At 32.2% G+C, this 13,551-nt stretch overlaps 1 protein-coding gene across 2 annotated transcripts in view; it reads left to right on the top strand.

Moving 5' to 3' along the window:
- Arf6 (ADP-ribosylation factor 6) overlaps positions 1-13,551 on the top strand; it is a 44,113-nt gene that overhangs the window by 29,194 nt on the left and 1,368 nt on the right. For both annotated transcript variants that reach the window (XM_068770954.1, XM_068770955.1), the window contains 4 exons: positions 10,482-10,590; positions 11,685-11,840; positions 12,463-12,609; positions 13,143-13,331. In XM_068770954.1, coding sequence (XP_068627055.1) covers positions 10,509-10,590; positions 11,685-11,840; positions 12,463-12,609; positions 13,143-13,285 — 528 coding nt within the window. In that variant the 5' untranslated portion in view covers positions 10,482-10,508 and the 3' untranslated portion in view covers positions 13,286-13,331. The remainder of the gene's footprint in view (positions 1-10,481; positions 10,591-11,684; positions 11,841-12,462; positions 12,610-13,142; positions 13,332-13,551) is intronic.

The following is a 13,551-nucleotide window of genomic DNA, read 5'->3' as shown; positions in this document are numbered from 1 at the left end:
ACAACATAGCATAGCCGTTCTACTCTCAGACTGCTTAGTATAAAATTTAGTTCTTGGTCTATTTTTCCGTACACAATCCTAAGGTATTTCATAAAATATTATTAAACTAACTAGATTCTAGTAAACGTAACGAGAGAATCTAATTTTTCAATTTGTTTTTGAAGTAAAAATCCTTACTATTCGATAAATAGACAGACTAATGATAAATTTATTTCAGCAATGAACAATTCGAAATGTCTGGATTTTTTAAAGACAACCTACGTAAGCATATATTATTTTAAGTGTTGATATGCACACAGGGTTAGATAAACGTTATTTCAACATTAATTAAAACAAATGCTCGTTTATCAGTTTTGTTAGATACTGTGATGATAAGTTCCCTGTTAATAGCGATATCCAGACTGTTAAATAGAAAACATACAAAAGAATTAACTGGTTAATAAAAACTCCGGCACGAGTAATTTACATTAACCCAGAGGTCAGGTTATCGATTCAGATTGATTGTTTATGTTACTTGCAATTTATCTATGAATAAATTAAAATGTTTTTTTAAGCGAAATACTCAAGAATGGTTTAGTAAGTTCTGGCTTTAATACACGGTTTCGTTAATGTTATAGAAAAGGACAACACTACTTCCCTCTCATATTAATTGTTTTATATCTCTGACTGTCACACACAAAGTGTGTTAGGATGTAATAAAAAAAAATCGTGTTATGTAAATGTATTTTTTTATCAATCTTTATCATTAAATGAAGTGATCTGGTTGAAATACGTTTAATTATCTTCTATTGAACTGCGACAAGTCTTAAACTTTTGACAGAACGATGCCCCAAGGCAGAAAGATATTAATAATAACGCAAGTCATCAGTAATATTGATTAACATGAAATCGCACTGTTATACAAGCAAAATTATACTGTTTATTGTAATTTGCGTAAAATTATAAATTGTTTTGAATACAAATGAAGTAATCCGAATCTGTAACGCGTCGTTTACTTCTTTCCTGCAATACATTAAATGCCTTGTTGAGTGGAATATTAAAATACAAAAATAGCAAGATTCAATTCATTCCGCGAATAACAGCGTCGAGCTGATTACGTGAAAACTTACGTTACACTGTTTTGCTGATTGATAGCTGCGGCTGGCACGAGATCCGGTTCGTGGAGAATGTAGGCCGAGAGTTTTACTATAAGCTTTTATCTAGTATGTTGGAAGGCACAAAAAAGTTTTGTAGTAACGAGCTTCTTTAGCATTTGTACAGGTTGTTATATCTGTAAAAGCTTTAAGGGGGTGAATCTCTAGCTCATTACTTATGTACAGTATAGATTATGCGAAAATCTATGATTAGAAAATATAATAAAATTTGCGTTTTTAAAAATCGGTTTACTATAAATAAAAATAATTTTTGTTTACTATCTGTCTCTGCAGACTTTGTACAACCAGAAGTTATAAGCCTGTCAAAAAATAATTGTGATCGCTTTGTCTAGAGTGATAGGTTATAGGTGAGATTTAAAACTTGTTGCTAACAAATGAGGTGGATGTATCACCTCTTTAAAACTTTTTACAATTTTTGAACTCTAACTTAATAACTTTCTATCGAGCTTAGGACTTTACTTGAATACTGTTTATAAATACACGAATTTAGTAAAGAAGTCACGATATTTTTTTCCTAATGATTTACATAATAATTTTTTTCAAATTCGACTTTTCTTTTTAAAAAAAAAATTATTGCGTCTCCCTTTAGTTTTTTATATAAATTTTACAGTATATACTTTTAATGACAGTATGTACTTCAGTCTTAACTTGAACGATTAATCTTACGTTAACTTTGCTGGCAAAAATCCAAATTCTATACGTTTTAGATCGTTACATTTATAGGACATGTGCCAAAAATTTAACTTTTTCTACCTTGTTTCTCATTGCTACATTCATGTAAATTTTTGAAGATTATAAAAAAATATAACTTCGAGATAAAGCGAGTTAACTGTTATTTATATGTATACATATATAAATGTGATTTAAATTTCTACCAATACGTTATCTCATAAAATTCGTTGATTCTAACTCCTAAAAAAAAAGTTTAACTATAACATCGATTGTTGACTAGGGCTGGCACATCACGATCATCACCACGTCAGGCGTTAGACGCCCACTGCAAGGAATAGGCCTCCTCCAAGATCGTCAAGATGACGTTGCCCATATCCACCGACTTCCCGCGACCATAACTGTGAGCTGACTGGCCTGGTATGGTTGGTCGTCTCAATATTTGCAGGAACGAATTTCTTTTTGCGGAATATACTATTTTGTAAGTTTCCACTCTGTCGACTGGCACTATACCCGAAGATTCTTCAACTAATTTAAATTACTTTAGATTTAATAGTGTCTGTTACATCAGTATATAGCTTAAAAAAATTAAAAAAAGATGCCATATGTAATGCTCCAGGCTTTAGGCAAAGTTCGCATTAACTTTATACTTACGACAACAATATCTAAAATAAAGAATTACTTTTAATAATACGTTTCGTTCCGATTAAGAGTAATGAATCATCATTATACCTAACGCTGTAGAATTATAGTTGGTTATGCATTCGTAACGCTATTTTAATGCGCTAAATTTTAATGTATTATGTAATTAGATTTAATACTCATCCGTTTGAAATATAATATAATCCCTGCAACCGTTATTAAACCGCACAGCCCCTCGCACTCGTTGGGCCCCTGCCAATTACGTGACCAATATCATTGTCAATTCGTCTTGTAAGCGTCATCACTATTATCTATAGCTGCGTTGTCCGCACCGATAAAAAAAATTGTTGGGCTTTCGACTTATATAACAGAAAAAAGTAAACATAACTAATTGAATTTCAAAAAGTAATTACAATTGTAACTGACGATATTTACCAAAGAATTATAAATTAGGCTACTTATAGATTAGTTGTACATTTTGCAATGTTATTATTAATACATCCGAGATAGCTATAACCGGGAAGAGGTTATTTATAGTTTATCGTTCAGTTTGAATTGCCTCGGGAAGGGAAATGGTGCGGAAATGCTTAACGCCCCCAAGCATTGACCCGCCGGATATGGAAGGGTGAATGTTACAAAACCTTTATTCCATGTTCTATATATGTTTCCAAAGTTTACGATGTTTGTTCACGCTCGGCGGATGTCATTACGTGTTGAAATATACTATATAAAACCCTATGGCGTCGTATCGTTAGTGTGGAATGCCTTGGATGTTAAATAATTAATTACAATTTAGTTTACGAGTATGTAATCCACATGTTATAACTTTGTTGTAATTTAAACACATGTTTATCGTATCATGTGGTCTCGTTTTCGGGTACGTTTAAAACATTATAAATTTAATAATGTTTTTATTAATTCTCTAAATGATTCGTGAGTATGTTTTCGACGTGCCGTATATAAATTTTTGATTTCAAATATTAACTACGAGGGCAGTTCGCTAATTGTATGCGAGCTTACATGTTGCGAAATCACTATCAAGTGTTCTATAGGAGACTTACGTCTTTGGCTGCTCGGCACGTGTATTGCAGTTGTTGCTAGGTAAAAAAGAGCTATTTTTGCTAAACAATTTTGCTCTAATTTTTAACGAACCCGGATTTTATTATGCGGTGAATATATTGCTACTATCGAAATTTAAATTATTTTTATTCAAGAAGGCATTTACACGCACTTTTGAATCGTTAATTATTTTTACAATTATACAAAATGTCAGTGTAAACAGTCCACGAGTTAGCTACCACCAGCTCGAAATAGTCAACTGCTGAGAAGTCACGGCCGAAAACGTAACAGTGTAAAATTTCATCTTGTTAATTAAAAACAATTTTCAGCAGTGCTTGTGTTACATGTATTAACGAAACCAAGAGATACGATAATGAAGCCGTGTCCCGTCTATTGAATTGTAAAAATTATAGACTATTTATTAATTCTAATAGGTATCAAATTATTCATTAAACCTTAATTTTGTCGTATCATAAATGGTGAAATAGGCAAGGTATTTTTTTGATACCGAGTGACACTTTTACGCTTTCATAATTTAGGTCTACGCAAGTATTTGATATAAACACTACTACTACCATAAAGGATATATATATATATATATATATACATTAGTGCGTTTTATTAGCCATGTCGTGGCTTTACTAACCAGAGCACTGTGTATTTATTTATATGATATAAAAAGCAATTGACATGTGACTTTGTAACATGTCAATTGCTTTTTTTTGTCATTGAAAGATGGGAAATCACTGTTTGGCATTGCACGTCTTACGGTTGAAATCATGATGGTGATGAACGTTTATACATCAACATCCTCATGTCAGCCGATAGACGCCCCCTGCAAGACATAGGGCAAGGCCTCTCAATGATCACTACGATGATCGGCCTTGCGTTTCTAACGATTCCTCGCGACCTTGACCATTACGTCGGTCCATGCAAGGTTGGTTAATGCATATTTTTTTTTAATTGAATTTCCTCTACATAATAAACCCATAGCGTTAGGCTGTCTATTCATAAAATATTCAACAAAGCGTTACCAAGAATGCGATGCATTTCTTACGTCTAAGCTATGCATTATTCTTTTTACACGCTCCACAGAATGGAGACGGGAAGTACCGACCCAATTTCGTGCTCAGACTTACCCTGTTATAAATTTTACGGCAACGTTGCATGTGGTTAAATATTCAATATCATCGATAGAGCTGTATCGGAAGTACTCTAGTGTTGAAGATTTAATATCGTGCTGTAGTTTTTCCAGAGTAATGTTTTCTACAACACATTGTAGAGTTTTATTTGCTAACAATAAATCTTTATATATTTTTATATTTTATTATCTGTATAAACCAGTGCTATTTACACTGTATCTAAATATTTACGGAGTACTTCTTGACCAATTATGTAATTATTATAATGTTTTCCGTATTTAAACTACTCCAGCGGATTAAGTAGTGGCTTTTAGCGTCCGAAAAATTAAAGTTTTCATACATAGAGCTGAAATTAAAAGTTATGAATGTCGCCACTAAATGAAGAGATGATTTATTCAAATCTTCGCAGAGTTAATGAACCCGGAAGAATTGCGCCTGAGCTTTGCAGAACTCTGCGGGGGAAAAGCTTTGTTCATTCAGTATACAGTAATGAGTTGTGATAAAAAAATCTTAAATTTTTGATGTTTCATCGATGCAATTTCATACAGAACAAATTAATAACCAATACGATATACGTAACGAAATAGAGGTTAAATACACAATAGTCTTGACCCGTAGTTTTTTTCTAGTAACGGTACACGTTTTATTGCAACTAGAGTTCAGTGTATCAATTGGGACAGTCAATTGGTTAAATCAGGGACAATTATTTGCAGAACTATATTACGTAGTCAGTAATTGTTCATTTTTGCAACTAGGTTATGTAAAATTATTTTTATGGCGGTTATTACCCTACGCTAATATTGTTGAATTGTCACAAAAGATTGTCATAAATCTATCGATTGTTCTTCTTTTAGAAATAGGGAACAAAATCTTTTTAATCGATTACATAACGTTGCCAAAAATGAAATCGATTCAGCGGATGCAATATGTAACAATGCATGCCAAATTTCATATCGAAAATGCTATCTTCCAACCACTAATAAATTCCCTGCCATTTTTATCGAAGCATTCGACAATGCAACGGTGTTACTAAGACATAAACTTTGCGACAAATGTATGTTAAATTATATTATTAAACATTTATTAATATTATTGTGAAACCAATATTAATATCAATATAATTTTAAGAAAAAAAAAATTGTCAGTAGGTCTTTATTGCTGTTTGACGCTAAAGATTCCGAAATTAGAACATTGTATTAAATATTATATAACTATTCAATTAAATTTTTAATAAATCTATGAATATTTAAAATTAAAAAATTTTAAAATATATTTTTATCTATAATCTACGATTACTACAGTATTCATTTATCTTCCGTATTTCTATCAATATTTAGCAATAGAAACATATGTTCCGTATTTCCAACTAATGTTATAAATTTATGTTAGAATTACTCGCATTTGAATGAATTAAAATGTATACTGTTTTCTCTTCGCATATTTGTATAATTCTCACACTCACTTTAGGCGCATTGTTCTAAATGTATCTCACGGTAGAAAGATTTCCTTGACACTTGCACTATCTAAGCATATCTAACAATAGTGGAGTTATTTGCTCTGTGAATTATGTGCCATTAATTTAGTTTTAATTGTCGTTATTATGTAAGAGTTAACATTTAGTTGTTTAAAAATGTTCACAGTGTAATATATAGTATAATTAACATGAAATTGAATAACAAATAATAATTTAAATGTAAACACATTTGATTGTTACCTTGTAGGTATAAAGAATATCTACGGCAAACAAAAATATGAGATACGAGTGCTCTGTTGAACTAGAGAGGTAAACACAATAAGGGTTCTTGTTTTATCTATATTTAGCGTCGAGCTGAATCTAGGGCAAACGGCAAACTTGAAGGTAGGCGTGGAATGTTGATCACAGACCTGATACCTTAGGGTTTTATATTAAATGTAACGTTAATTACGATTCGATTTTTGAAATGATTTAAAAAATCTTGAATACTGGTGAATTCGTTGTAAGTGTAAAAGCTTTAAAGGGGTGAATGTATAGCTTCCTTGCTGTCGATTAATGTTCGGAACATGCTACGCATCTTTGGTTTCAGAGACAATAAATAATGTAATGATAATATAGTAAAAGAAAGCGTTTTTAAAAGTTTGGATTATTACGTATTAAAATTAGTTTACTATATATTCCTGCAGACTCTACTGCTAGAAGTATTTAGCTTTAGGAGTCTGTAGCTTGAAGTATTCCTATTGAAAAAATAAAATATATTTACATACGACGACAAATGAACGAACATTCAGTCTCTTAACGCGTGGATTACCATGTCACTTATATTGGGTTGGAAAGGTAAGACCACGTCACCCGTATTCGGGTGACTAGAAGATTTACCACCGCTAACTAGCCGACTACTCACAAAGAATTTCCGCACATATATAAACGTAAGTTTGTGCAGAGTGGTCTGACGGAGATTTCATTGTAAACACGCATGCCAATCCACATGTTAAACTTTTTACATCTATAACCAATCATATAACATAAACATGCATGCATAGTTCTCGTAATTGTTATTAAAACGATACTCATTGAAATATAACTCTTGCCCAATATAGGCCACCTCGCGTATCGACCTGAATGTAAACGGATTTGGCGGATAAGAACCACGCCGACGTATCTATTTACATAACACGTATAGATGACCTATTTATCACTATAATTCAATTTGTAATTTATTACATACTTGAAAATATTGATAACTAGACTGTAGCGTAAATCAAATGCTAGAATTATTTAATTAAATATGATAGAAATAAAGTCTCCTGTTTATGTAACGAAATCAATTAATTTTTAATAACTTGCGCGTTCTGCAAACGGAGGCATTTTAGTTTGAAATAACTTTAATTCATACAGAATTTGTGTGTTATAGTTTTTTGTAATATAATAAATATATGATGGTTATTATGATGTTGATGCTGATGAAATTTTTAAAAAGATTGACTAATTTTAATTTATACATAGATTTTAGTTTTAGAATTTTAATAATTAGGATTACACTTAATTTTTAAACATTTCCATTCCCTTTAAATTACCTGACTACTGATGGAAATGAATCACATATGTTTCAATATTAGCTTTTACTCTATTTTCTTTAATAGAAGAAAGTTCCATCGATTCGTTTAAGTGCACTGTAATGCATTTTAAAGTCAAGGTTAATTTGTTCATTTTCATCCATTGATTGTTATCTTTGAACTTAAACATTTAAAGCATGTTCAAATTATATAAGTTTGCGAGGTTGTTTAATATTAATGAGTTGTTTTTTTAATAACGTTTATTAAACTATATGATACTTATACCAAATTTTTGTTCGAAGAATATTTCAATCGAATATGATAGTAATAAGATTTAATAATAGTAATAAGTTTTTAGAAGTTGTTACGCAATTTTTGTTTTGTCTGCGGTATTAAGATTTATAAAAAGAATAAAGTCTTAACAATTTGTATCAGAAAGTAACGAAACGAATAGTGTTGACTTGTTAGTAAATTTATATATATTAACAGAATTAACCCAGGCTCGCTGAGTGTTAACGTTTACTTACTCTAGAATAGAATGGATGCCTCTTGAGCGATACTGTCTGTATAACTAACCGTCAGATATAACGCTTTTAACACTTGGCATGCGGGTTTAATTCGCCGCCGCTATCTGCGTGCAGCGGGCACTTTTTTGGGAATCGCGTGGATGCTTGGTAATTTTAAAAAAAATTATCGCAGTTAATCGAAAACAGCTTCGTTTTTTCGAACGAAACTTTCTTTACGTTATACGGTATAGGTAAATGAGAAGCTCTATTAAGGGAGATTAAAACGGAAAAGTTTGGATTTAAATGAATATTTTATTATAATAATATAATTCAAATTGCCTTAAGTACAAAAATATATATCGGATAAACAGTAAAAATTGTCGTTAAATATTATTATATCAAAAACGGAAAAATTGACATAATTAGTCTATCCAAACTTGTAGTTTCAGTGTAGTATTCTTCAGGTACAAGCAAACACAGTGAAACAGTTTTTAGATAATAGCTATAAACAGTTTTTAGACAATAGCAAGTGCAAATATTAAATAATAATCCTTCCATGTCTACAGATATGTATCTACCTAAAGTTAAGCTAATAACAATTATCTGATTTTATATTTTGATTTTTCCAGATCAATAAAATCTTAGTAAAATCGTTGACTCGGCTATGATGTCTACATTTTAACCTTTAAACGTCTTTCGAATAATATTTGTAAAGAAAGTTTCTTCTAGGTTTATCAGAGCCGAATTAGAAAGTTTTATACCTATTGGAAAATGAATCTCGAAAGTGGATGAATCTACGGAGAAACAAGATCCGACTCGTAGGGACCAACTTTAATTAGAATAGATTGCTGTTTGATGCCAACTTTTGCTTTTGACCTATATAGCTCAGAGTAAATTCATTTCTCTCCTTTTTTTTTACTTTTGCACGGTAGATAATTTTATCGAAATGTTATTCGAATTATTTGTCGTCGTTTCAATCCATAGACTTCATTGCAAGGCATAGGTTTCCCTCAAAGATATCTATGGGGGCGATATACCATAATCAACGCCTGCGGGTTGGCGATCGTAGTATGTTATTATTATACGCAGGGGACTCTGCTGCCTATCTTCTGGAAACTTCTTTGTGAGCAGTGACAATCCTATATTATTAATGCACAACGTGCGAATTGTATAACACATTATCCCGGGAATAGATCTCGCGACCTGCAATCGTCGTGGGTCTAAGTCATCTACTCTTGGGTTACCACTGATCAGATTTCTTGTATCGCATTTAAATCACAGTATTTGTTCATTTTGGATAAAAAGGAACATTTCTTTGGAATTTAACTTCTGTAACAATTTATCAAAGTCGAAAGGAGCTAAAGGACTATCGTTATGCAGTGTCAACCATCCTTATGGTCAAACAAATCAAAAGAGGTGGTTACCATTAAATGGTTGATAGTCAAGTTTCATTAATCTGTTAAATCATTCTTCTTTTTAAAAGTTTTCGAGAATCTATTTTTATTGATTTAACATATTCTGAGTCGATTTGGGGACTCTGAGAGTTTGAGTTAGTACTCTGGTGAGCAGCGATTCCCCTGGAGCCTAACTCAGAACTACCACTGTTACTATCCGATGTCCTTCGCGTTAATTGAGTTGTTATGGAGTTCTAATATAGTCTTGACAAGACACGATATTCGTCAAAGGGAAGTCTAAGAAATAGATATAATCTTGCAGAACTTGCGCATTATTCTGCAATAAACCGTCTGCTGTGTTTATAACTAGATTAACAATGTTTTCTTTTAACGTCTATGGTAATGATAATTATTTTCTTTTTTAATAGTTAAATTTATATGAATAATTGAAGGCTATACCGGAAAAAGACTTCAGACTCTTTCGAGGACTGAAAAAAGCGTTAGCAATAGTCCGTTTTATCGTACGGGGATTACTTTGAAGGTGATGACCTTACTTTTTGACAGTAGTAATATATTCTCTGTTGCTAAATAATTATATTGTTTAAGACGCTCCTCAAACCAAAACAAAGTAACAATTGTTCTTCGAAGTAAAATTCGAAATCGGTGATGTCCTCTTAAACATGTAACAATAGTTTCTACTAGTAATTATATTATCATGATTTCACTATTTTGACGACAAATAAATAGCCATGTCATGTCACAATATGGAATATGTTGTGTTTTGAATAATTCTTCCATGTCTGTGTTTTTCTGTCACTACGACCTAACGAAACGGATATTTTATATATATTTCGTTTTTAATGTATTATTTTTTATAAATTTCAGTTGCGCGGTTGAGGTGAGCTCAGCACAATGGGGAAGCTGCTATCGAAGATCTTCGGTAACAAGGAGATGAGGATATTGATGCTGGGGCTCGATGCCGCTGGAAAGACTAGTATCCTTAAAAACACTACTATTTATAACTTTTTATCAGAAAAATACATTCATGAAATGTGCTTCATCAAGTTAAAATTATTTACGTTTATACCATTATAAATTTAACACAAAACAGTTCACAGTTAAAATAATCGTCACTGTCTATAAATAAATCGTAATTTGCTAAGCTTTCCAAACACGTTTTTTGTAGTGTTACTTTGAAATAATTCTATTTAATCTTTTCAGTTTATATTATTTGTGTCTGCTATTACCAGAACCAATCATCTTACGTAAATTCTCAATGTTGAACGAACCAATAAACTATCAAAATAACGCCTGAAAAATGAATTGTATCTCTAAATCTATGTTTAATAAAGGTCATTAACATTTTTGAGGTAGTTAAAAATGTTGATTTTCTGTTGTTAACTGTTGCATAATAGAACAGTAATAAGGTAGTGGTTAGAGTCACTGGTTTTAAATCGTAAAACGTTGGTTCGATCCATGACAGGTGTACTATGTGAATCGTATGGCATAACTAATGCTTACGTAAAAGTAAATTATGATAAAACCGGCATAAAAACCGACCCTCCTATCTGTTAGATCGAAATTTATTATTATAACATTATGTAACTTATTCAGAATTCTTGTAATTATGATGAAACAAATATTTATTTATGAACTGTTTATTTCACTGCTTAAATAACCGTTACAATATTCATTTTAATGAGGAAGCGACAGTGTTGCCAACTTGAAATAATTGCGATACTAAATTAGAAACAAAATTTATTTTACATATTCCAGCAAGATTATTTTAATATGAGATTAAAACTTAATGTACTTAACTTTTTAAATAAGTTTAAATAATATCATTACATTAGCAGAACGTCTTTTGCTGGTCATTGCTTACAACTGCCGTCGTCTTTACCAAGTAGTTTTTCCTGTATCCACCTTGTAGGTTGACGTTCTAAGCTGCGCTTGCTGGTCCGTGGTCTTCATTCTAGAACTTTAAGGCCACAGCGGCCATCTGTCTTGCGGGCTACGTGGCCTACCCACTACATAACATAGTTTTAAATTATTTAATAGAAAACTTTTCCTTAACTCTGCACGTTCCAGCTATTTTATATAAGTTAAAATTAGGCCAGTCAGTCACAACGATACCTACTGTCGGTTTCAACGTCGAAACCGTCACGTATAAGAATGTCAAATTCAACGTATGGGACGTGGGGGGGCAGGACAAGATCCGACCGTTGTGGAGGCATTACTACACAGGTATGACATTTTTAATATAAGTGACGTTTGTTTAATATTACATGTTATTTTTTTTCCAAAAAGGAACGTGTTCACTTTATATAGTCTTGCTTTTTAACATGTTCAAAATTAAGCTAATGATTAAACAAAATTAAATATATAATTATTAATTACAAATCATTTCATATGAAAAAGAGAAGTTCAAAGAGTTAAAGTAAATCTTAAGAAGATTTACATTGACTTCTATTTCCGGCATGTTCCATTACGTCAACTGCAAACTTTTCCTTCGTTTACTACGAAGATTGACATAGTTTGATTGACAAACGAATTTTTGATCACTATCTAAAAAAAAATTGCATGAAAGTTACCTATGTATCTATTAAGTAGGATACATTAGTTTTTTATTCAGTCCAATATTTGTTTGAACAATATTCTTGACAACAGTAAATGGAGTGTTTTAATAGGGCCTAAATTTTACATACCAGTACTTTTTTTAAGTGAAATTAATTTTAAATGCAATGACTCTTATTTTAGATGTGTAATGGTTGCAGTGATCATCATAATCATGATTTTTTTTACAATTTTCATATAATCACAAAAAAATTGATAGCGCGTATTAAAGGAAGTTTCGTGATAATTCCAGGCACGCAGGGTTTGATATTCGTGGTGGACTGCGCAGACCGGGACCGCATCGACGAGGCACGGCAGGAGTTGCACCGGATTATAAACGATCGGGAGATGCGCGATGCGATCATACTCATCTTCGCCAACAAGCAAGACTTGCCTGACGGTATTTAGAAATAATTTTGTTTTATATCAATAATGTGGGATTCTTCCTAAGGCTGGTAGGTCTTGAGGTAGTAACAACACGAAGTCCGAAGTAGAAGTGTGTATATTCATTCGAACTTTTCCCGTATTTATACAGATGTAAATGAACAATTTTATTTCTGTGGAATTCCCCTTTTCGATGCGCCATTGACGATGGTGCCCCTTACAAGATTAACTATCAAATCCAGCCCACAACTATATTTGTACATTAGACAGTGAAGTTATAATACTTAAAAAAATAAAAAGTTATTCTTTTGTGTGCAACTACGTATCTCAAGGTCTCTAAAAAAAAACTTTATTTATTTAGTTTCGACAAAATTTAACTTAATCATGTTTTAATTAAAGAAGATGCAACTTATAATCAGTTTGGCTATACCAACCAATACCCCGAGACACTCTGTTATCAGTAATCTATATAAAATGTGTAAGTAGTATCGTGGTGGTCATCGTAAGCGATATTTTGTTTGTTTTAATTAAAATGTGTATGGTCGACAGCAATGAAGCCGCACGAGATCCAGGAGAAGCTGGGGCTGACGAGGATCCGCGATCGCAACTGGTACGTGCAGCCATCGTGTGCGACTTCAGGCGACGGGCTGTACGAGGGGCTCACGTGGCTGACCAGCAACCACAAGTTATGAGCTGCGGAGTAGGCGGCCCTCAGACGCCGCCACCCTCCCTGATACGGTACGCAACTGGCCATAACTCACAATCTATGGATTATTCTAGAATATTCTTCATAAGAGAAGTGTATATTCTTCTGTTATTTTTTGAACCTGGAAAATTACTGTTTTTATATAGACAAACAAAGCAGTGCAAAGGTGACAGAATGCTTAAATTACTTAGCTCAAACCAGTGCAATAATATATTGTAATATTGGGAAGTAAAAATAATATATCTCAGGCAT

The sequence above is a fragment of the Battus philenor genome, unplaced genomic scaffold, assembly GCF_028537555.1.
Source record: "Battus philenor isolate CCGP_79_NKW_IND1 unplaced genomic scaffold, ilBatPhil1.0.hap1 SCAF_3, whole genome shotgun sequence".
NCBI classification, from domain to species: Eukaryota; Metazoa; Arthropoda; class Insecta; order Lepidoptera; family Papilionidae; genus Battus; species Battus philenor.
This window is presented reverse-complemented; position numbering and strand designations above follow the sequence as displayed.